The 26,345-nt window shown below is 37.7% G+C and overlaps 2 protein-coding genes across 3 annotated transcripts in view; both read left to right on the top strand.

Moving 5' to 3' along the window:
* Window positions 1-11,254, top strand: part of LOC140246249 (rab GDP dissociation inhibitor beta-like) — a 29,065-nt gene extending 17,811 nt beyond the window's left edge. The window contains exons 6-9 of the mRNA XM_072325705.1: window positions 1,202-1,333; window positions 2,806-3,080; window positions 5,036-5,235; window positions 6,595-11,254. Coding sequence (XP_072181806.1) covers window positions 1,202-1,333; window positions 2,806-3,080; window positions 5,036-5,235; window positions 6,595-6,741 — 754 coding nt within the window. The 3' untranslated portion in view covers window positions 6,742-11,254. The remainder of the gene's footprint in view (window positions 1-1,201; window positions 1,334-2,805; window positions 3,081-5,035; window positions 5,236-6,594) is intronic.
* Window positions 11,255-17,681: 6,427 nt separating this feature from the next.
* Window positions 17,682-26,345, top strand: part of LOC140246247 (rab GDP dissociation inhibitor beta-like) — a 28,910-nt gene continuing 20,246 nt past the window's right edge. The window contains exons 1-2 of one of the 2 annotated variants that reach the window (XM_072325703.1): window positions 17,682-17,815; window positions 19,088-19,195. In XM_072325703.1, the coding sequence (XP_072181804.1) occupies window positions 17,771-17,815; window positions 19,088-19,195 (153 nt within the window). In that variant the 5' untranslated portion in view covers window positions 17,682-17,770. Of the gene's footprint in view, window positions 17,816-18,015; window positions 18,117-19,087; window positions 19,196-26,345 lie in introns of those variants that run through there. The other variant, XM_072325704.1, reaches the window with a different exon arrangement.

The following is a 26,345-nucleotide window of genomic DNA, read 5'->3' as shown; positions in this document are numbered from 1 at the left end:
TTCGCTTCGTGGGTTAAGCGTTCCATAGTTACCTTATGCACCCAATTCCGACTGATGCACTCAGACCTGTGCATCATTTTTATACTATACTATGAATACGATGTCACAGTCATCTTCAAATTCATGAAATTCTTCCGTCAAAGAATTCTTTAGTCATCTTGTCTTCAACAGTGCAATGTTTTATTTGGTCACATGATGCTATGTAGACCAATCAGTTAACACCATTTTATTGATGAAGGACACTATGGTCAATCTTGGATGTCACATGGGTAAAAGAACAATGGAAACAAGCATCACAACAACATGGACATGTTAGCGTCTCTGGTACTGGAATTCAGATGTACTGGCATATCAGCAATCATCAGTGTGCTGCCGGCACAGTTATTCAACATACAAAAATGTTTAGCAGAGTACAAAATGGTTCCGAGGAGCAGATTTGGCTCAACTCCAGGGTTGTAGACACAATCCTGGGGTGCCTGATATGAACCCATAGGCAGCAGTGGTAGTGTCTTTACTTCAGTCAGTGCATATAATCCTTATTGGGAAGTTCCTCAGATGAATTACCGGTAGTTTTGTGGGTGCATGCTTACAATCATTTCATTTCTTCTGCAATTGCCCTGCAAATCGTTTTTCAAATTCAAACTTATTTGAAACAAGCTCTAGACAGAAGCAAATAAAGTATACACACCACAATGTGACATAGAAATGCCAACTGTAACTTTTTTTGTCGTATTTTGTATTTTTTTTTTCACCAGAAATACTGCAGATTTCATAGAAAATATTGTTTTCCCCAAATTGTATTACCACACACGTCCATCACATGAGAGGTAGAAATGCTTTTTTTCTACCAGAGATATGCTTTTTTTCAGCCCTCAGAATACTCCAATGCCGTTCAAAAGGTTGACATTTCTGCTTGCATAGAGATAACCAGAAAGTTGAGAGTAAAGGTTCCGACGTATTATTTGATGTGATATTTACATTTTAAATGCTGTGGTAGTACCTTTCATATGTATGATCATGCTGTATTTGATTTTCAGTTTGTCAGTTTACATCACTGTCTTGGAAATATGCATATTCATGGCAAAATGATTCATTATGTGTGAGTGATGTGAAGCTAAAGCAATTTAGCGAAAACCTCGAATCACTGACGTTGCAATGGTGGGGCTCTACTACCTTTTTTTTTTTCCTGCTCACTTGTCAGGTACTTGAATCAACCATGCTTGGACTTCATCAAGCGGTGCCGCCTCTACTTCGAATCCCTGAGCTCCTACGGAACTTCCCCCTACCTGTACCCACTCTATGGTCTCGGAGAACTCCCCCAGGGATTTGCCAGGTGAGTCTTCCTAACCTGGGATAGGTTACAAAAATACTCCCCCCCCCCCCAAAAAAAAAAAAAAAAAGACCAACAAAACAAAACAAAAATGACATCAAATTAAAAGAACAACATTTTAAAGTACAATGCAACTCCATTGACTGCAGTAATTAGATTACTGTAAATAAAGTGGAATTTTTTGCAGTGTGAAAAATTTTTGTGTGACCAGAAATTAATGTTAATCCTCTTATGGTCACTCTGTTGACAGTGTTATGCAGTGAAGATGCCACAGCACTTCGGAACGCACATCTTACAGAAATTAATGTGTAAATAGAAGCAAGCAAATATTTTTGCTTGTCATGTGTTCCACTGATTACTGTCTTGATTCTGTGGAATCAAAAGCAGACAAACTTCATCTTTAGTATCCTGCCAGCACAAAAATTACTTGCACAAATGTATCCACTTTTACAGTATATTCCAATGCACAGAGAAGCAGACGTTTCATTATCAAAATGTACAGTTAGAAAGTTGTGATCTGTCATATCTGTAGTGTAGTATTCCTGGTGTGTTTAGCATGAGACAAAAGTTTTCTTTTGTTTTTATAAGTGTGTAAAAATCAGATACTGTAAAACATGATATATTCGCGGCATGCAAATTTCACGAATTGGAGCCAACAGCCTTTCTAGCAGCATGAAATTTTTCACGCCTTGCCACTGGCATCAAGTGCATATTGTGTAGGCAAGAACTTTCCAGTGCATTTTAATTTCGCGAATGTTGCCGCTGGCGAAATTTGCAAAATTAAAATTGCACACAAACATTCCTCGTTTTACAGTAGTATCCACAACATGACTTGAGCCGAGTCACCAAGATGTTGAAGTAAGATTCTTTTTCGTGACTAAAGTAAATAAATGTAAAGTCATTCTGATAGTTTATATTTTGCAGACTCTATAGGAGTAAAGGTGAAAAAAAAGATCATGTCCTCAACAGATACACCTCTCCCTGTCTCTCATAATTTCAATCTGATTATATTCAACTGTGTGTCTTCAACATGACCAACTGTCTCTTCGATTACGAAGAGAGGCATCAGAGCCAATCAGTTTTGATTTTTCTGTCACTGTTTCTCTCTTACCTCAGCCCGATCATATTTCTTCCACTGTTAGAGTGTGGTAAACACTGCCATAGTGGGATTCATCACAAACCTGTGAACTGCTGTTTCTCACATGACACTTAAAATGATCTCAATCAAGCGCTCTGCTATGTTTTCACATTCCTCTGCAAGCTTCATTTTCTCCATTCCTTCCTGTGTATGACACCGCTCTCTAATGTGCCAATGTTTTGATTGATTCCTTCATTGTCTGCAAACAAAATTCTATGTGCATTGGATGTTACAACAAATGTACAAAGAATGCATTACTAGTACACCCAGAGACATATTACAAAATGCATCTGAAACTGAAACATATTAATGTACAATATCAAATACACCATAACAGGTTGTCGGCGATATACGGCGGCACCTACATGCTGGACAAGCCCATTGAGAAGATCGAGTACGACGAGAATGGCGCTGTGTGCGGCGTCACGTCGCAAGGGGAGACGGCCCGCTGCAAGATGGTGATCGCCGACCCCTCTTACTTCCCTGACAAGGTGAAGAAGGAGGGCCAGGTGGTGCGGGCCATTTGCCTCCTGAAGCAGCCCATCCCCAACGTGAACAACGCCACCTCCTGCCAGATCATCATCCCCCAGAACCAGATTGGACGCAAGTCAGGTGAGGGGGCAGTCACATCAGAGCCCCGTTGCATAAAAACTATGCTAACTCTACAAGTAATGGTGACTCTGCAATCAATGGTAACCACAATGGCAACACTGTTCCGCAGCCAATTAAAGCCGAGAAAATCACTGATGCTCTCCATGCAGTGCAGAGTTTCCATGGATTGAAAAGCTACCATAGTTTTATGCAATCAATGATGCCCTGGTGTTCGAGCTGTTCGAGGTGTTTCAATTTGACCCCCCCCCCCCCCCCTCAGATCTCGGCCGCCGATCGCTTGATTGCCGCAAAATTTTTCCTGAAGATAGAGCCGGATGTCAACTACAAGATTACATGGTCATACAAAAGAAAAATATTGGCTTTCTATTTTTGTAAATTAATTATGCAAATTTATGCATGAAATTATATTTTCACCTATAACTCCATTAAAATGACTGAAGGATCCCTAAATTTTTGTGTCAGAGTTCTTCAAGACACATCGAACAATTTTCTTTAAAAAAGACAGCAAAATCAAAATCAATTTCTTTTGTTTTTTATTGTTTTGTTAATTTCTTATGTATTTTTTTTTCGACCTTTTGTTTTCTATTGTTTTTTTAGCCAAAATTTGTTGCGGGCACTTTTTCAAACTTATCTACATTAATGTGCAGTTTAATGTCCCATCACTGTACAGGCATGCTAACCTGGAAACATTAAGCTGCACATTACTTGAATATGAGACCATTCTGAATCAAATAATTTTCACACAACAATAGATATATAATGTGCCCTTAAATGAATCCCACAAGGATTGGAACAATCATCCCTCAGCATTCCCACTGATTCCCACTGATCAGTTACTAGCCATCCCCTTTAAGCACTGCTTTCCATAATCACATTTCTGTAAGTGCTGCAAATTAGCAGTTGCTCAGTTTTTGAGCACTGTATGGTATGCACAAGCAGACTCCATTGATTGCCCAAGAGATTGTTCTATTATTTATCTTTTGCTATTTGATTCCATGGAAATGTTACCCCATGGAAGAACATCCCAGCATGTAATGGCCTTAGGAAACCATTCCAAATCATGTTCTTTCATGTAATCATGTTTATCTAGTCCGTACCTGGTATGTGACCAACCCACATTAATAACATTGTTTTACTGCAATTTGATAATGTATATCCAGATGCTGACTGGTATTAGAACAACCCATTAGATATTGCGCAAATATTAACTGAATACTTGTGCGAGACAATTTATTCTTCTGATCCTCATATTTTAGAAATATGTTTAACATAATAGCTGTAAAACTACGGCATACTCATTAAGATAAATTATCTTTTAACTCCCATATTTTAGAATGATATGCATCATGATACAAGAATTTTCAGTGTACTCGGAGATACGTACTGTATATGCCGAATATTTTGTGAGGTTTTTATTTTCGCGAATTTCGTGAGTCGGGTGCTATTTGTGGATTTTAAAGCACACAAAAATATTATCTCTGATCCCGACATGAATGTGACATGCACGCATACATTTCTCCGTTCAGTACTGGACTCCACAATCGCAAATTTAACCACTCCCGAAATTGTTGTGAAGTCTGATTCATGAAAAATTAGACTCACTAAATATATGGAGTATACAGTAGTTGTTCATTCATTAGTTTTAGATTAGTTTTAGACTTAACACATGTCCACTCTGAGTGGTAATTGAATTCTCTATTAAAAGAAGTTTCTCCTGAGGTGATCTTCAAGTTCTATGCTTGACAAAGATCCGCATGGGAGTTAAACAACCTTAAGTTTATATTGCGCACTTAATATCCAAATGCTGCCAGTGATTCTTTATATCCAATAGAGCTAGTACACACACACACACACACACACACACACACACACAAGCAAACAGAGACAAATGATGTTGCGGTGTAGTCCAACACTTTTACCTATATGTTGCCCACATATTCTGTATTCCTTTGCAGACATCTATGTCCTCTGTGTGTCATACACCCACAATGTTGCTGCCAAGGACTGGTACATCGCCCTCGTGGCCACCACGGTTGAGACGAGTAACCCTGAGGAGGAGCTCAAGCCCGGCCTGGAACTCCTTGGTCCCATCCACAAGAAATTTGTGGAGGTGTCCGATATCATGGTACCCACAGATGACGGGAGCACTAGCAAGGTGGCCTGAATCAGCTTTTGTACAATTTCTTTCCAGTACTGTATAAGCTGTTATTTTCGCATACAGATATTTTCGCAAATGGGGAGGTCACAGACATTTTTGTGAGATGTTGCTTTTGCGATTTGACACCAAGGCTGTTGTAAGTGCACCATTTTTAATGCCTGTCTGTTCGCTCGGCCACTTTACAGAAGGCCCTAAATGCACTTACTTACTATATGACTGAGTGCACAAAAATACTCGTACATACCCTAGGATGTGGCGGTATTTTCGGGTGTTGTCAAATTCACGGCCCAAAAGTGATTTGCAAAATTCACAAAAATTAAACCCTCGCAAAAATAACAGCTTTACAGTACTGCATTCACACAGTGTCCAGCCTCATGGAGCAGACCTTACTAGTGTGACAGATGTAGCTCATGGGAGAGGAACGTTGTGCGTTCACACATTACTATCAGAGATTCAGCAGCTCTGAAACCAGGGCCCCATTTCTTAAAGTGTTGCTATGATAGCAACTCTTGCTGGAATGGCAAGTGTCATAGTAACAACAAAACTCCAGCTTGCTGATTGGCTGTTGCTACGGGAAGTTGCTACTCTAGCAAGAATTGCTATTCTAAGATCTTTTATGAAATGTGACCCTGGTGTAGTGCTTTATTACCTTTCGTAGGATTTGTTTCACTTGTTCGCACAATGGGCATTCAACCTGTGTGTAGCGTACAAATATGCAAGGGTTTCAACTTACTATTGTTGAATTTATGAGTCATTAGTAGCAGTGCTTGCTCTGTTGTGAGAGGTATGGTATAGACAGGGAAGTTAGCTTGCATACAAAGATTTAGAATATGTTGGAGTAGTCAGGAAATAATGCTTTTGAATTTAAAAAATATGGATGTAGTTTTTGCCTGAAGTTTGCTCATATTGCTGGAACTGCGCCAACTCTCCTTGTGCAAACTAATTCTGTCTGCCCACTGACTTGGACTGCAGAATGAAACTGAATGACTGGTGGTGATGCATAAAAGATGGGGCTGCCTCAGCTGTTTCAGTGCACTGTTTGCATTCACATGACAAAAATTAAGGCAGAAAGTTCCTCACTTTTGTGTTTAATCTAGGAGCCGGTATATCATGTGAATGTGGAGCAAATATTGTAAGGTTTGAAATGGGTACCCTTACATGCTCTGCAAAGATTTTAGGTTTGAGAAAGACTGCATTGAAGAAACCGTTTTAACGATGGTGCCTGCCAAATTATTCTGTCATTGTGGATTTGCCAAATGTTGAACATTAGTGGAAGGATGAACAATGTTCTAAAGCGTGCCCATTTCTAGAAATGGTTTCATTTTGTTATCTTTGCGTGTTTTATCCCTCTGGCAGGTTTTCATCACCAAATCTTATGATCCCACGACCCACTTTGAGACGACGTGCGACGATATCCTAGAGCTCTACAAGCGGGCGACTGGAGAAGAGTTTGACTTCAGTCAGGTTCAGCAGGACTTGGCAGCAGCCCAGCAGGAGCAATAAGCTTGCCCCCCTCCCCACCCCCTCTTTCTCTGCTTTCCACCCTTATCCCCATCCCATAGTCTCCCCCTCCCCAAATCCAATCTATCTCCCTTGACCCCTGTTAAATTCATAGCTTCAGGACCCTTGAGGTCATCTTCAGGTTTACATGTATCAAATGTGAAGTGTATATAATCTTTGTTATAGTATATTTAGTCATGACTATTAGGGTTCCTCCTTAATCCGATACAGATCCTAATGGACTGATAACACCGCCGCCTGCTTCTAGACTGTGCCTCCCCAAAAGTGTGACTTTTTATTTTAACCATAAATTGTGGATCTGTGTAGTGCAAGATCAACTGAATCTTCTTTTGCAAGTCTGTAGACAGTAAAGTTGAAGAATATCTTAACATTTTGCAACTACATTCTCTCTGGTCCTTATGTAATGCTTACATGTTTCTTAATTTCTTTTCTATGTAACATGTACTCTATCTTTGTCCTATTAGAATGTAGCATAGTCATATTTCTACTAATAAGGTAATGTGAGGCTTTAAGATCACCCTGGTACTGCAATCGGTAAAGTATATTTAGCTCCGTATGTTACATTCAGATCATGTTCATTTTCTAACCTTATCATGTGACAAAACAAAGTCTTGCATCATATTTGAAGTGCAAATGAGATCACTGGTGGCAAGTGTAATGCAATTCCTGCCACTCCAGAACGCAAGACTTCCAAGAGAGTGGCATGCTACAAGTATCGTAATCTTAAAAGATTTCATCTCTTCCTTATCCTTTGAGGAATCCTCTGTGGACGATCATTTAAAATTTTTTTTTTTAATAAGACTACGATGAACACAGATGATGAAATATGAGCGGAGGAATCATTGTGTCCTTTGTTTTGTGACCTTTTTAAACATAACGAGTTTGCTTACTTTGAAACACAATTTACAAACACGATTGCAATCAAGATTCAAATCATCGTCCGTTCACATGACAAGTGGAAGGCTATGTGGATTTTGTGGTTTTCAATTTCAGAGGGAGGAGGGAAGGTTTGGCTTCTTTGCCAAGTTCCAATCAGTCACTCGTGAGCCGTCTTTCTGCAGGAGTGATTGGAAGGTCACCGTAGTCTCCGCCTCCCAAAACACGATTGGAGATAAGTTATGTTCACACGCTAGTGTCGTTGCTTAATTCTGGCAAAACATGAATGAAAAACACTCCTCACGGTCATTTGAAACACAATTGTAATTAAGTTTCAATCACCCTTGGTGATTCTAGTTTGCAGTCACACCACAAGTTTGCATAATTTGAAACATGGTTCTATTCGAATTCATGAAATTCTTCCGTCGAGGTGTTTTCATTGCAACTGATTGACATACAATATTATGTACGTCGATGTAGGGCAATTTGTCAATCTGTTGAGATGAAGTAACATGATTCTAGTTTGCTAATTACAATCGTGTTTCAAGTTAAGCAATCTCAGTATGTGCGAATGCCATGATAGTCGCATAAAGGAAGAAACATTGCACTTCAGATGTATTCTCTTTTTAAACCAAAGAGTACTCAGAGACTTTGGCAGGAAGAAAGAAAAGTGTAGGATATATAGAGTTTGGGTGAAGAATTCTCAACCAAATTCTGCAGGTACATGTCATGTGGAGTGTTTACCTGTTACAATTTGGTCAAGAAGCAAAGTTGAAACATCTTGATCTTTGACTACGAGATCAGATATTGTGTATTTCCCTGTTGGTTATGGTTTCAACACAAAGTAGATTTGTGGTGGTGTCACAGCTGTTTCTGAACAGTCTTGGAAAGATAGTAATTAATAAATTAAAGAGAAGAAGTTCACATAAAACCGATAAAACCGATAAAACCGATGACCAGTACAGCCGTTGCAGATTGAAGGAATGTATGTGTCTGTCCACAGTCTCACGCCAATGATTTTAAACCCCTGGTAGCCTGGAAATCATTGGTGGTCTGATTGAATTTGTTGCCCACTGGGGGCATTCGAAAACCACAAATAGCATTTGTCAGCCATGTGTCTGCGAATATAGGCATTGAAGTGTAAGCTTGTTGGTAACGGTGGACTCCAGTCAAAATTGTTCACCTTTGTTAGTACTTACCTAGAGATTAGTGATAAAACTGTCCACAATTTGTTACGGGGATTTTTAGATATATCCACACTAGCCACCATTCCCACTCCATGGTGTCCCCATACTACTGGGTCTTTAAAGGTAGAAGTATCACACTGGATAGATCAACTTGTTAGTGACTTGACTGATAGCGTGTAACTCAAGTTCATCTGGCAGTCATTTAGCACTTCAAAGTTAAGAAGCTAAAACAACAAAATGCTTGAATATATGTTTTCTTTGGACTTCGAAGATAATTGATTTGTGGATGTCCGGATCACTGGCATTTCTGTTATGTTTGACTGTGGTCAGTCAGTCATGTATGTGTTAATGGTAGATAATATGCCACAGTATATTAACATTTTTGTTTTAGGGACTGGAGAGCGAAATAAAAGAGTACATGCAGTGGTTAGAAAAGTATTTGTACATAGGGGTAACTATAAATGTTTTAGACTTTCCCTGCAATGTTTAACATAGATTTGTTGTGAAGTGTGCAGAGTTAGCAATGGATGAGTAAAACAAAAAGTGGCTGTTTGGAATTCTTTCTGTATATCCGACCACGAGAGAAAAAAAAATACTGGGTGAAAACTTTACCAGGTGGCTCATCCTAGTTGTGAGTTACACCTGCCTGTAATTTTGTAGCAAATACGAAATATCCAAAATGATGAGAAAGTATGTATTTCTTTTTACTGTAATGTGAATTTTAGGACAGTGGCCCTAATTCTTACTTAGATCCTATTAAAAAGTGATGCAAACATTTGATTGAAAGAAGAAAAAAACGAGAGTGGAGTCTATATTAAAGTCTTTGAGATATTATCATGAGTAAAGCATGAATTATTACAAGTGCATGGACTTGAATGTTGGTTTTAACTATAGAATGATCCCTCCATCAACATGAATCTTTGTTTGGCACAAATGTGTAGCAATAATCAGATTGTTGTAACATTCTACATGGGATCACTTCAAAAATTGTACTGTACAAACATCTGTACAATTATTCAACAATGTTAGCACTGTGTATATACTGCTAAGAATTTGGTGATGCCATTCTCCACAAGGGGTTTCTTGGTATATAGGTATGTAAAGGTGTGAATTGCAAGGAAATCTGAAATGAAGGAGAAACATTTCTTGTTAGTGGTAAAAAAAGGGGAAGATGGTGTTGCCAAGATTATTGTGTTCTCTTAGAAGTTGGTCCTTGGAACCCAGTTCCTGGCAAACACAAACTACTTTTACCTGCATGACCACCATTACCATGTTTCTCTATTTAAAGCAGAAAATTACAGTTGCGATGAAAGCTCATACCAGTTTCGGATAGAATAGACTTGATTTCAGGTAGGTAGCATCAAAATTGTACAGTGTCTTTTGGGGGGAGGGGGGTTCTCTGCTTTTTCTACTTTTTTTTTTTTCCAAGCCAGGTGTGATTCTGGTTGTCCACACTTGCAATTGAATAGATCTATCTTTCTGATAAGGAGGACAGAAAACTGTGAAGATTGTAGTAATTGTGAGAGTGCAGTTTGGATAGAATTGAGAGTAGCATGTCAGTCTCTCCTTTTCTTTCTCTTGTCTGGTCTGGGTTTCATAGTATGTCTGTGAATGAAGGTTTAATCTTCACTGTGGTTCATGTCAGTCCCATATATATATTTAAAAATTCTTGTGTATGAATTTCTATACTTCAGTAATTTCTGTGTGGCATCATCTGTACATGAATTTCAGTTCGTCAGGCATTTGTACATTTGATGAAATGGACCATCGACTATCTATAATCTAGAATTGTGAGATATGCCATGTTACTAAATAACTTAACATGATTTCATTTGCTGTTGTTTAAAGGCTGTGAGAACCATTCTTCATTATTGAAGAAAAAAATGTCTTTTAAAAATGATGGAAAAATATGCTATTTGCAAGATCATGTGGCAGTTGAAAAGATATCTTGTCACAATGGAAGTTTTGAAAATTTTTCTACATTCCATGGAAAATAGTCTTTGCCATTTTTTTTTTTTCATTGAATGGTCATATTGATTTAATGATATTACACTTTGTTTTCAGAACAATTGGCCATGGATTATGCATGGTGTCTTCAGAGATAAGACGTACCATGGCAAGAAAAAAGAAATTACCAGGCTTGTGCATGTTTGATAACAAGTTTTTTTTGTTAGTCAACTACAATGTAAAATACTCAAATTTTATTCATTGTTATTATTATTACTATTTGTTTTTTTGTCCTGTAATAGGACAGCAAGGATATTCTGGTACATTGTTGATTATGCTGTTCACATTTATGCGTGCATTGTAAAAAGACAAACCCTGTTCTTAGGTCCTTTCACACTAATCAAAGATTGTATGAAGCATTAAATAAATACTGGCACTCATTCAAATATATGACATGTAACTTTGAGAGTGTTGCTCTCCACAGAGTAGATTTATTGGTCTTTTTCTTGCGTCCTTTGCTGCAGCTGATATAAGGAACAAGATGATAACAAAGTACAGTCGTCAGAGATAAATTTGGATGTAGATAAAGAGGAACACTATTTTAAATGGGACAATTCCAAGGTATGATGATTTTGCCACTTCAGTGATCTGAGACGTTGGTCATATGGGACAAAATTTCATGAGATATTCATGCAAAAATAGAGAAGTTGTGTATGTGATCTATCTTTGATATCAATAGAAGATTTAAGAGATCTGTGGAGGAAGATGCAACCATCGGTATGAAAAAAAAAACAACAACTTTGAGCAGTTATGAAAATTAAGTGTACAAATGAGTCTGCAATAATAAGCATTGCAGAGAGGATGTAGCAGCTGTACTTCATTGCCACGATATGTTCTTCACATTGAATAGGATAATAGGTATTGAATTTGCATCTTTATATATATATATATATATATATATATATATATATATATATATATATATATATATATATAATATACAGGGCGCGACACTAACAGTGGCCCGGGGCCACCAGAAACGCACGTCGGGCCACCCAAAGAAAAAGTCGGATATTTGCCTTTACTTTTGTGAACAGCGGTAACAATCGGCTCCGAAAGATGCGAAAATAAATGTCGGATGTTTGCTTTTAATTTTGGAAATGAATAACGGTAATATTCGATTCCGTATGATACTAAAATAAATGTCGGATGTTTGCTCATACTTTTGGAAATGAATAACGGTAAGATTCAGCTCCGTACGGTGCTAAAATGAATGTCAGATATTTGATTTTGCGTTCGAAAATGAATAAGGATTACATTTGGCTCCGGAAGATGCTGAAATAAATGTCGAATGTTTGCTTTGACGTTCGGAAATGAATAATAATAATATTCAATTCCGTAAGATGGCAAAATAAATGCCGGATGTTTGCTTTTACTTTTGAAAGTAAATAGCAATAACATTCGGCTCCGGAAGATGACAAAATAAATGTCAGATGATTGCTTTTACATTTGGAAGTGAATAGCAGTAACATTCTGCTCCATATGATGCTAAAATAAAAGTCGGATATTTGCTATTACATTTCGAAATGAATAACAGTAACATTCAGCTGCGTTGATGGTAAAGACAGTAAATTCTGATGTCTGAAAAACAGTAACATTCGGCTCCGTACGATGCTAAAATCGTATTGTCAGATGATTCATTTCACTTTCGGAAGTGGACAGCAGTAACATTCTGCTTCGTACGATAATGAAATAAATGTCGGATGTTTGCTTTTAAATTTGGAAATGAATAACGGTAATATTCCGCTCCGTACGATGATAAAATAAACAACGGATTGTTGTTTTTTGGAAATGATTAACGGTATCAATCGGCTCAGTTAGATGCTAAAATAAATAGCGGATGTTTGCTTTCACGTTCGGAAATGAATAAGGATATCATTCAGCTCCGTAGGATGCTAAAATGAATGTCGGTTGTTTGCTTTTACATTTGAAAATGATTAACGGTAACATTCGGCTCGGTAAGGTGTTAAAATCCAAGTAAATGTTGGATGATTGCTTTTACAATCAGAAATGAATAAAGGGTAACTTTCGACTCTTTACAATGCTGAAACAAAATAATGTTGGATGTTTAAAAATGTCTGCAAACGCTCCCGCTTTCTCATTTCAAACGTAAGTTTTGACAACCTAAATTGGCCGCATCAACTTTTATCATAATCTATAAGCCTATTTGTTAAATCTTAGAACGCAGAATAACGGTAAGATGATTGAATTTTCTATTCATGTATTTTAGACATGGGTACCTGTATCACTTCAGTAATGCTTAATATTTGTTCTTCAATGTTTAGTAGGATCGATTTAGTTTTTCTTATGTTTTTCTTGCTTTTTTTTTTTTGCGGGCCACCAGGTTTTACTTTCGGGCTACCAAAAATTATATATATATATATATATATACTACCCAAATATAGGGTGATGTTCGTTTCGAAAGATTTGTTCATCCATGCTAATGGTGTAAAGAACATGACATGCAAACAAAATCAGTATAAAAAAAAAAAGAAAAAACAAACAAACATTTCTTTCACTGTGAAATGCTTATATTAAACATGGATTAGCCAACTGTAAATCCAAAAGATTTCACATTCAGGTATAGGTGGCAAAAAAAATGCACAACATTATGGGCAAGATAGTTACATTTTGACTTTTTATGCGATACTAACAGGCCTATTCCATTTTTTTTAAGCCTTGAGTTATTGATAACAAGAGGATTTGAAGAAAAAAAAAGAAGAAAAAGCGTGAAAGAATTCGTTGGGTAAAATAATTCCAAAAAGTTTCTTACAAGATTTCAACATATCCTTTGTAATACGGTTTTTAAATTGTTGATATAAAGAGCCTCTTCTTTCGTCTCCATATCAAAACTCTTAATGGAAGAGCGGCGGCTTGGAGCATGGAACGTCAAAACTAGTGGAATGCTAAGCATTCAATTGTCATGCTATAGAACCTATGCATAAACTGGTACACTGTACAAACTGGGAAGAGATTCCACTCCTTCTCAAACACTTCCTGGTTGATCCGAAAATGAAATAGGGTTCCTTAAACCGAGCATTTTGGGGCGTCATTCCAAAGGTTCGTTATTTCTACGATTCGTCAATCCGGGAATGAAATAGGTTTGTTATTCCAAAGTTTCGTTAATATGAAAATGGAAAAAAAGTCCTTATCACGAAGTTTCCTTCATCCGAAAATAAAATGATACGTTCGTTAATCTGAGAATGATTAAAAAAAAAAATGGTGCGTATACTACGAACCCTCGGAATTACAACCGTATTCTTTCTCGGATGAACGAACCTTCGGAACAACGAACATTGTTTTATTTTCGGATAAACGAACATTCGGAATAACAAACCATTATAACATTTTCGGAATTACGAAACTTCGAAATAACTCTTGTATTATGAGCGTGCACAGTGCACAGGGGTGCTGATGTATATATAATACCAAAAGCTTTCAGGTAAAATAAACTTGTTTCTGAACTATCAGGAGCTTGCCTGAGGCTTGCCTAACAATTCAACAACTATCGAATTATTACCATGATGTAAAGTACTGGAAAATATTCAGTAAGAACGGGTCATTAACTTGAATAACTCAGTTATGACGTAAGAGTAGTAAAATGAAACAAAAACATGATCCTACATTAACGTATATTGATTACAAGACTACTGTGATATACTTTTCACATTATTGTGATTTTCTCTCACTATAGGCAGGAATGCAATATTCTCCAGTGCACCCTATGAAAAATTGGTTCAACTTTTCACCTTTAAAGGTGTCTGAACGGCTCAAAGTTGCACCCGTAAAGGTGGTATTGTGTCACACGTATGGGTGCAAAGTTGAACCTACTTTCCTCGGAGTGTAAGGTATTGTTGTCCTTCTGGCAATTTCCAATTGAACTGCAGTTTACTGAAATAACCCCCCCCCCAAAAAAAAAAAAAAAAAACCAACAAAACAAAACAAAACAAAACAAAACAAAAAAACACCCAAACCAAAACAAAAACAAAAAACAAAACAAAACAAAAAACAAACAAACAACAACAAAAAAACAAAGCAAAAAAACAAACAAACAAACAAAAAACAAAACATATCATATTGGATGTTCCTTTCTCTCCTTTGATAGTGACCTTCATCCAGGTCGTTGTGCATATAGGTAACTAGCAACTTTGGACTTGTAAAGCCAGACCCATTTGGGGATTACATGTCATTATTAAGAAGTTTCGTTATTCCGAAGGTTCGTAAATCCGAAAATGAAAAACAAAAGCAAAAACTGATGCAAAAAAAAAAAAAAATCAGAGTCATTCTTCTGAAGGTTCGTTAATCCGAAAACGAAATGAAGTTTGTATAATTCCGAAGATTCGTTAGAACACTCCCCCGCCCCCCCCCCCCATTTTTTTTTCCTTCTTAATTTCCGGGTTAACAAACCTCCGTGATAACGAACCTTGTACAGTAGTCAGTATTTATACCCGGTATAATTTTCGAAATTAACGAACCTTCGGGATAGCGCGTCGAGGGTAGAGATCAGAGCAGTTGCCCAACAACATTTTTCAAACCCCTTTTCTTTCTTTCGCCTCTTGGATATTTTAGATTCAATAAATATTTTCACATTGCGAAACTAAACACTTTGGATCAAGTTTATTGAAACTATGGGGATGGACATTTCTTGTACACCTGTATGCTAGTTTGTTTCTACAAAAAGAGCAAACTGTATACAAACAAATCTCCATTATGTGGCCGTTGTAGACCCTCACGCATTCATCCTTATGAACATTGTGAAACTGTTCGATGTGTTACAAAATTAATACTCGGGCATCCCCGAATACAAATAAAGATTCAGGAAAGATAATGTGTGTCGCTTGAGGGTTATTTCTCTCTCTCTCTCTCTCTCTCTCTCTCTCTCTCTCTTTCTTATGTGGCTTTTAGTCCACTTAAGTGGGGCAAAACACATTTTGGCTTTGTTTATACAGTCCTCATCACTAAGAAACGGCAAACTTCAATTTAGACCGTTATGTCTCTTTATACTACAGGACATTATATGTTGGTTTTACTTGAATATCTAGCAGGAAACACAATTTTGCATCTTTTTTTTTTTTGTACATACTGTCAGCCCTGCAGGTATAACTATCTGGAAAGTGGTGACAGACACACATTCGGTATATCAGATGCAAAATAATGTCGTACATTCTTTTTCCCCAGTCCAAACAAATGGAATCATGCCTAACTGCATGTGAGCATGAATCTATAAACCCATAATACATACGAAAGTATAAAGTGTTTTCATGATTTGAGTGATATTTGTTATTTCGAAAGTTCGTAAGTCCGAAACACACAAATTCCTTATACCGAAAATAGATAAAGTTTTGATAATCCGAACATTACTATGGCGTTATTCCCGTGCATCAAGGTTCGTTATTCCGAAGGTCCGTTACTCCGGAAATGAAATATAAGGTTCGTTATTCCAAAGGTTCGTTGATCCGAAAATCAAAAAGTGTTCGTTATTCCGAGAAAATGAAAAGAAGGTGATCGTTACCAACGAACCTTCGGGCTACGAACCTTATTTCAGTTTCGGAATTACGAACCTTTGTAACTTTATCAGGAAGCACTTTTTGATGGTTGAAATTGTTTCTGATTTGCATAATACTGACTGATAAATCATTATTGTGCTTTCTGTAAAAGCTGCTGTTTGTAGATGATGAACTCAAACACGAACAGTTATTTCTGTCAGAGTAGAAGCTCATCTGTATTGGAAATTCAACTGAAATTAGTATGGAAGTTTTGATCCCAGTACAGTGTATAAGATATTTACCTCAGGATCATTCCAACTTTGGCATGAACGTGACGCCAAAATACTTCAGATGTTGATACCTACAGAACTGAGCACAGCCAGTTTTCCGACTTTACGGAAGAATCAGCTCTTTTCTCACAAACTATTCATTTGTATGTTACCACAGCAACAACCGAGTACGTATATTAGATCTACTTCAATATTCAGTGAGCTCTAAACTGACCGGGACATAATAATACATACAATTTCTATAGCGCCATTCTCCACTCTGACTAAATGCTCAAGGCGCTTTACATCAAAGCAAAAAGACTGAAAATACTTGATACACCGTAATAGAAGATGAAAAAGAAAAAGAAGACATGAAAGTCTCTTGGTCTTCAAGATGCACTGCTAAACAAATAGGATTTTAAATTTGATTAGACATGATTGTTTATATAGGCAACAAAACACTCGATACTCAATAGACCCAGCTAGACATAGGTCATTTAGGCCTAATGACAAAATACATCATTGTTTTCCATTAATTTGCTGTCACGTGTTGTGTTGCCATAGTAACAAGGTGACGCCCCTTTCACATCACTTGTTCAGGGGAAGAGGAACGTATTAAATTTTTGCTGAAGACCTAAAGGTACACAATGATTGCTTTTCGTTAATATACAATTTCCGGGATTAAAAATGTTAATGTGATAATAACTAGGGTCAACAGTGAAAAAAAAAAAAAGCTTTTATTGCTGTTCCCGAAGAGAAATTTCGGGGATTTTTTTTTTTAAAGCATTATCATTTTCAGGCTGTACTTAGCAAAGGGAAATTGTTTGCTTGATAGAAGTCATTTTTAATGACATTCTAGGAAGCGAAGGACTCCTTAGGGTTAGGGGAACTTGGGAACCAAAATAAGAAGGGGGGGGGGGGGCAGTGATTGGTTTAGGGTCAACTACAAGGCGATCCAGCACTGTGTATCAGTACTCTCGCTGTTTGTTATGCAGAGAGCCCCTCCACCAACCCTCCCTAGCAGGCCCTTGATCCGGAAGCCGTGAACTTTCTGCGCACACGTACGAGCTCGCCACTGAAAAACTGCTAACACATGAAAAATCTCCGTTGCCAGTTGCCCCGTCCAATCCAGATTTGAGGATTTCTTTTTCTATCCCTTGGCGTTAAAGAGCACTTCTTCGCGATCATGGATGAGACATATGATGTGATTGTGCTAGGGACAGGTTTGAAGGTAAGATCGGCCACAGAAAACACCTTAATGGGAGGGAGAGAGGTGGAGATCCTCTAGCCTTTCTTTGTGATCGCTCAATCAGACAGCCGGCTTGATGTCGGACAGAATGGAACACTGTCACTGGTACATGGTACACACATGCTATATCATTGGTCGTGCATTGATGCGTGTGTGGCTGTACGTTGCGTGTTGGATGGATGGATGAATGGATGTCTGGGATGGGCGTGTTATCTAGCGAGCCGGGCAGGTCAGCTCTTTCGGATCTCGCTTGCCTATGTGCTGTGCCAGCCTAAAACAAGCTGTGAGATCTGGCAGACGTCAGACATGAATCCCACTTTTAGCCCAACCAGCCGATTTGGCGTATGTAAAACTAATAGCACAATCTGACTGAAGAGTGGATAAGGACTCGTGCATTCATGCAGGGCTGGCCAGGGAGAGAGTCATGCTTAGGCCTTGAATAGCTTGGCCACATACGAGGGGCATGGCACTTTGATGGCAGGCATTGCTTGGCCATTTATTGCATTGATTTAAATGGTATCAGACTTGCCATGATAATCTAGACTACTTGCACACAGATTAATGGATAAAATGTTAATACAGCAAATTGAACACTGGTTGGATGTGATCAAATAAATTGTGATAAATGTTCATATTGAGCTCCCAGAATGAATGACTGTGAATGTAAATGTTGATGGTCAGAATACATGAATACATGTTATTAATTGTGCCTTCTTGATGCACATGCATGCTTACCTGATGATTGGTAGGCTCACACTTCCCATTGAACTGATGATGATGAAGCTCTAATTGTCTTCTTTAAAAACACAAAGAGAAGCTGTATCAACAAAGGAGAACACACACACACACACACACACACACACACACAACTAATGAAGTAAACTGTACATTAACAGTGCATATTTTACTAAGCAAGATCAATAGAGGAATGAGACTCAGTGCTCTGTATGAATAGCCTATTATGCATTTTTTTTTTTCATCTACATTTGTATAGATTTAGCAAAATAATACATTCTTTAGCAAGTTATGTTTGAAGTACAGTGTGTAAAGTGCAGCCAGGCAAAATCATGTGTGGAACATGACCAAGCAGACGGATTTTCTGATGAATTTGCTGCAAACGATCTTGGCTTCTGGCGTGAGCGTTTTATACTGAATGTTAACATGCTGCCATATCTTCATGATTTTCATCCTTGCAGTTACAATTGCACATGGAATGTGTATATTTATTGTATGTATTCTGCTGTACTCTTTCAGGAGTGTGTTCTGAGTGGTGTCCTCTCGGTCAATGGGAAAAAGATCCTCCACATTGATCGGAACAAGTACTATGGAGGAGAGAGTGCATCCCTTACACCGCTCAAAGACGTGAGTATCCAAATTTTGTGCAGTGACCACATGTTTCAAGCCATAAATACATTGCAGCTTTCCGTGATGTCTTTTCAGTTTAACCCCAGCAGCATGCCCAAAATGATGGCAGATGTCACTGGAACAAGTAACTATAAATACCGGTGATTCATAGGGGTCATGGAATTTCTGTTCCTTTCTATTTGTTCACAAACAATGCAAGACGCACATTTATGTATACAAAAAACAGGCATCTGCTTGGACTCATGAGATTAATCACAATAGTTGGTCTAAAAGAGAATTCAAAGTGATTGCTTATTGACATTTTTATGACTATAGCTAGCGTAGTACATAGGAAGAAGATGTATTGAAAAGAATATGGTACAAAGGCATACACGTGTATGTTTATCCCAATCATTCATGCCATCCAGCCATCTCCATATTCAACCTGGACAGCTTTTCTGCTGTTTTTACCATAGTCTCAAAGAAACTATATATGGAAGTCAATCCAATGGCATAATCATCATTCATTGTAACATGAGGCATTTCATATGCTAGTATATGTTGCAGGAAAGCAAGTGGAATTGCTAGCAGACTTTACCATGACTATGATTAAGGAGGAACTTTGCTTGTCGAACTTGTTGACTTTGGCTTGTAATAATAATTTTTGCATGCTATGTTCATCTTTGTACACGTACCATGCATCAATACATGTTAGGACTTTCCAGCAGGGAATCTAGCACCTACTTTATAACTACATCAAAGTTGTCTTTCTCTGTTTGGCATACATGTAGGTTGTCCTTACTGTTCTTCATATATGCTGTTTTGTTTGATATGAAGCACCGATGTCTTCATTGGAAAAAAAAAAAAGTGTCATAAATTCTTGAAGAAAAAAATTACCAGTTTCAATGAAATTGAGTCCCAAAGAGAAGGTGATTGTGAATGCAAGCCTTGAACAACACCAGTGCAATCATTGAGAGAAAATACAGCCGCATTATTATTAAGGCAAAGTGCAAAAATGGTGTGTGAGTGAGACAGTATCACCAAGCATTCATTTCTTTTTCATACAACTGTGGTATGGATCTATTTGGTGATATTCTTCATATTTCTCATTAATATCTCATCAAATGTTACTGACTTTTTTTTTCTTCATGCAACACAGATTCTCTGTAATTCTTTTCAAGGTCTACTCCAATGCAATATACTAGTATGCCTTTAGATGTCCATGTTTCACAGCACAGGAAGTTGAATTTCGTAATGACTTTCAATTATGATATGTTCTACCTAGTATTCAAACTACATTTTGGGCATGTTCAATATGAAATAAGGAGTACTACACATCTGTATACCAGAGACGCCTCAGCCATATCACCACCTTGACAAAAGGAGATTTTCACAGCATGGAGTTTTCACAAGCACATCATAATATGGTCATGGCTTTCGTAAAATCAAGGGATTCTGCTTGAACATCCTCTGATATGTTACCATGATTCTGATGAATTTATTTATAGGACTTATTGGGGACTGGCTAAATTCCCTTCTGATATTAAGGCAAATGAGTCAGAGGATTCCTTTGGTTTAGAGCCCCACATGTAACATATAGTAGAAGCATTGTTGTTAGCCAAACCAAATGCAAAATGGTCTCTGTGTGGGGGTATATTCAAAGCCAAGCACTCACTACATGTTGTATGAACATTGGGAGAGCATTGAGGTTCTTCCCACTAGGTCATTATAGTGTTTTATTCAAATTATATGCTTATACTTTTCTCATGGAGGCTTCCTTAAGATTTGCCCCAGGTGCCCCCAAGCCAGCAAAAGTTGATACAACAGTTGTATACCAGCATTTAAAATGGATGCGCTATCATTATGGACATTATCCATGGCAGTCAAAAAGTTTGCCTGAAGCAGGCCTGACCTGGTAAGATCCCCTTCCATGAGCAAAGGAAGTTTCAGCCATGATTTGGAACTGATGGAATCATGAGCAACAAAGACAGCATATAATTTAATTTCATTTGCCAAGGGGTTGAGTGGAGCGGGGTGAGCAATGAACCTTGTAAAACATCAGTAAGCTGATTTATTGAAAAAAGCTTAGAGATGGAAAGAATCCATTGGTACACCCTTGGGAGGAAAAAAAAAAGGCCTCCCAGGTCCCCCCCCCCCCCCATCTCAACCGTTGACTGCGCAATCATGACAAAAATCGGCATACACATTGCCTGTGACGTAATTACAACAACAAAAAAGTTATGTATGCTAAATTATGCTAATTTATGCAAAATGTTAGCATGAAATCAGACTATTTGCTCTAATAAAGCTCTGAACAGGCACTTTTGTGTGTGTGTATAAATTTCCTTTCAAGTGTCCTTGGCAAATATACGTGAAAAAAATTCTTCGGTTTTTTATTGATTTTTACAATTTTGTATTTAACTTTTTTTTTATGTATTCTTTGTTTTTGACTTTTTGTTTTTCATTGTTTTTTCAATGAACTTTGTCCGTGACATTGTTCCAAGCATGAAACTCTGTTATCAATTGATTTTAATCAGTAAGTTCATGACATTGTTCCAAGAATGAAACTCTGTTATCAATTGATTTTAATCAGTAAAACCAAGAAATAATCATGCTTACAAGTATGAAATTTGACTGTAAGAACAATGTGCATTGAAATTGTACAAGAATTCACGTTTTTGGTTTGACATGCATCAGTACATAATGTGTAACTTTGGAACTATGTGCCCAAGCATTCATAAATTTGGTGTCAAAAGATGCGGGAGACTTGAAAGAAAAAGGTAGTGAAACATTACGATGACAGCGTTTAGCGATGGCAACACATAATGCAGAATGTCTTGGGGGGCCTCCAAGGCCCCCCTGGCCTAATTAGAGTTAGAACAACTTTTTGTCACATGGGTAGAGCAGGATGTTATAAACCCACTTGCTGAAGGTAAATAAAACTCATTAGGAGACATGAATGGACACTTGCCTGTTGAAAGTACAAATTGTATGCTGCCTTTGCCAGAATACCCATTGAGATGAGTAGGTGAATTTTTGTTTCTTTTTCAACAAACTGCATGTATACCGTGAATGTTGCAAATTGCAGAGCTCTCTGTAGGCTATTCATAAATCGGGTTTCTACAATATTTTCCAGGGTAGGGTTATTTCGTGCCCTTGAACTAATGTTAGAAACACAGCATTTCATGTAACTTTATGTGCAAAAAGAAAAAAAAAAAGGAATAAGGAGTTCTAATGTCGGCCATTTTCTGATAGTCATATGACCTACATTGTACATGTACATTGTAGAAGACTCAAGCAGTTATCATTAGACACCCATGTCAATGAAGATTTGCATGTAACAGAGAACCTGTCATACAATTGTAACTCCTTTGTTGTATGCCAGATTGTACCCATTTTCTTTCCAGCTATATGTCCATGTAGATTTTGTAATATCGCAATGAATTCAGAGTGTATGTATGTGAATAAGAAATTGGTGGGTTAATCCAGCTTCCCCAACCCCCCCCCCCAAAAAAAAAAAAAAAAAAAAAAAAAAGATGGATAGAGAGGAAATAAGAAAAGAAAAAATGAACCAAATATCAAGCAGATATCATACCAGAGTGATAACAAAACAAAAATTACTACTGGGAAAAGCCTCAGTAGCAGTGGCATTCTACTGTATTCATTTATTTGACTGCAGTTTCATGTTGCCTCAGTAACATGCATACATTACTGCCGAGCTGCAACTGGAGTTTGCTCACCCATTTACAGTGTATAGCAGTGATGGGCCCAAAGGTGGGGGGGGGGGGGGGGGAGGGGATGGGTTGCAGGAAGTTAGCCTATATTGTGTTATATTATCAGTGTTGGCAAGATATTGCTGTAGGGATTTGCCTGGAATGTATCAGATTAAAAAAAAATCTTATTATTATTTGTTCTACAAAGGCTTCAAAAATGGGGGGGGGGGGGGGGGGGGGGAAGTGAATAAAGCCAGAAAAGGAAATAAGCTTGTGGTTCTACATGTCAGTAACAACTTGTACTTCCCTGGTTTTTAGAGATATGAAACACCAAATGCATAATGTACGGCAAGGCTTGTTCCTGGTCATAACATTCAGCCTCATACAAAATTGTAATTTCATTTTCAATGCTCTGTTATGTCTGTGCAGTACAGAAGAGTTTACTTGTTTCTTCTATGTGGGGGGGGGGGGGATGTCTCTCACATAATGTCTTTCCCTTCGTTAACAAGGGAAGACTGAGACTCATCTTTATCTAGCAAGGTTAAAAACAAAACAAAAAAACTCACAAAAAAATACACACTAAAAAACAAACACTTGCCCGCTCGCTAGGAGGGGCAACTAAAATTCATCATCATGCAAGTTATGTGAATTTGGCACTTGCCTGCTGATAAGTATTCAGCCCTTGTTGAAACAATCATTTAGGCAAGATGGAGAAATATTTTTTATATGTTTTATGTGGATATGATTTGTAAAAAAAAAAAAAAAAAAAATTGAGGATAGTGATATCTTGAAGAGCTTACTAGCTTAGTCAATCAGATGGCACTTAATCAGCCCAAATGTGCATTGTCATAAACAATATAAGTGAATCACATTTACTAGATGGACTTCAAGTTCATGAATTTGTCTCCATGTATAGGTTGTATGTAGTATGTTTCTAATCAAACATCTTTAACTTCGCTGATAATTCAGGAACCACCAACATAGAGCATTTGATGTGTAACCTGTTCTTCTGAAAGTGCCTGATTTTAATAATGGTATCTGAGAAAAATGACTGAGCTTATTATTATTTTTACAAACCCCCCCCCAAAAAAAAAAAAAACAAAAAACAAAAAAAAAACAAACAACTTATTTGCTGGCTCGGGTAAATACTGGTACTAGTCTTGTTCTGATGCATTTTACTGTAGAACAAGAAAATTTTGTTGGTGCTCTGTAACTTCTTATACTCTTTCAGGGCATTGTCCACGATGTGTCTTTTTGTATCAGTTTTTCTTTCAAGAAATTGAGACTACATGTACATGCTATGAATGTATATATGAAATTTCCACAAATATCATATTTCAACCTGTTGTATTCTATCTTGTTATTTTACTGATGTCATTTTCTGATATGTCACAAGTCACATCTGTGTAATTTGCTTCCTGTCCCACTGAAAAGATTCACAACCTAAAACCTGTCGTACATTTAAATCGTTACATACAATGCACATCCGTAATAGAGCCATCTAGCTTCTTTTCCCCTTTTTTCTTTTTCTGTCTCTGAGTACTGTATGCATGCTGCGCTTCTCGGGTTGTATGCTCGATGTTAGGGTGGACGAATTGCCACTTCAGAGTGAGCCAAATGGCGCTGGGGTGCCGCACTCATTGATTGGAATATACATGAATAGCAGAGGTCTAGCAGTACTGTTGCCTAGTCTTGTCTAGAAGACTCTAATTCAGGAAAATTTTAATGCCATATATTTCATGCATGAGGTAGATACAGTTTAAACATATTTGTTTTTACCATGAACACACTGTTAATCTCCATTTGCATTGCATTTATCTACATTATTGCATTGTTTTGACCAGAAGCTATATGGTGAATGACGATTTTTCTTTGCCACTGTGCAGATGAAACATTAATGTGCAAAATAGCCTTTGCTTGAATTCTTTTGTTGTACTAAAGATCCAGGTACAATTACAATGTATACCAAGATGATCAGATGTTCAGTATTTTTCAGGGAACAGAAAATTCTTCATCATAGTTATGTGCTTCAGATGTGGTCACTAAACTGAATGAGCAGGCTGTCAGCAAACAGACATTGGTTCATTCATAAACTTTTCAATAGACAACATTTGACAAATCTTCAGTTCATCATTATGGTCATGTGTACATACAGACATGTACATCAAAGTGATTTTTTTTTTTTTGGGGGGGGGGGTGGGGTTGGGGGCTGGGGGCAGGGCGTGGTCAGAAGAATAGAGGTGTGATCACGATCACCTCACATATTGACTTTCTCAATGACTGATAATGGGATATTACATTCTGTTGTCTGATAGCAGTACCTAGGTGAATTGAGCCAACAAAGTAACTCATATATTTGAAATTCGAAAGTCATATCTAAGGAATGTTTACTTTCAATAAACTGAGCTTTAAAAAAAAAACCAAACAAACACACACACTTTTTTTTTTTCATGTCGGTATGAAAGCTTTCAAAGTAAATTTGTGCGCTGCATATCAATGATATAATAAGAGAATGCATAAGTTTTACAACTTTTCCCCTGCATGCCTGTAGCATACACTTGTACATAAATGTGCATTTGTTTGTATTGTGTGATCCCAAAGCTATGTAATGTCATACATTGTACAAGTATACACACTTTATGGCCCGAATTCATGAAGGTGGTACAAATGAAACCATGGTTTAAACTACAGACAAAAACCATGGAGCACCAAGTGTCGCACGGAATATTTCGTTACGAAATTGGTCATTTCGTCGACAAAATGACTGTCATTTCGTCACATAATAATCATTTCATTGACGAAATGACTGATTTCGCAACGAAATATTCCATGCGACACTTGGCGCTCCATGGTTTTTGTCCATGGTTTAAACCATGGTTTCATTTGTGCCACCTTTGTGAATTCAGGCCTATGACTACAGTTGTTCCTGACAACCAGTAACTTTGCCCAGCATAGCAAACAATTACTGCTGCCTTCCAGGGGGGCGTTTCATCAACGAGTTCGTCGGAGATTTTACCGACAAATTTGCTATCAGCCAATCAGACGCAAGGATTTACACTGACAACTGTTACAAGCTAATGAAATCCTTGGTCTGATTGGCTGATAGCAAATTTGTCGGTAAAATCTCCGACGAACTCGTTGATGAAACGCCCCCCTGGATTGGATTATGTTCAGCATGAACTTACGAATTGGAGAGGTCACAACCAGGTCATCAACAGAGAAACATCCTGTGAATTTAAAATATGCCAGTATGCAATGTGTGAATGAACTGGGCCATTTGCATTTACACAAGACTAGAGGAGCCTAGCATCCCAAATGCAATGCATGCCTGTTGGGGTGTACATGCCGCCGGCATGAGTAATTAAACAGGAGAATACAAACATTGACCTTGGACGTTTATTTCTGCAACTGAAAGTGTGTGGAATGCGTCCTCAACACTCGTATGACTAATGAGG

This window comes from Diadema setosum, chromosome 2 (assembly GCF_964275005.1).
Source record: "Diadema setosum chromosome 2, eeDiaSeto1, whole genome shotgun sequence".
Classification (NCBI taxonomy): domain Eukaryota; kingdom Metazoa; phylum Echinodermata; class Echinoidea; order Diadematoida; family Diadematidae; genus Diadema; species Diadema setosum.
The sequence above is the reverse complement of the archived record's forward strand: the minus strand, read 5'-3'. Positions and strand labels throughout refer to the sequence as shown.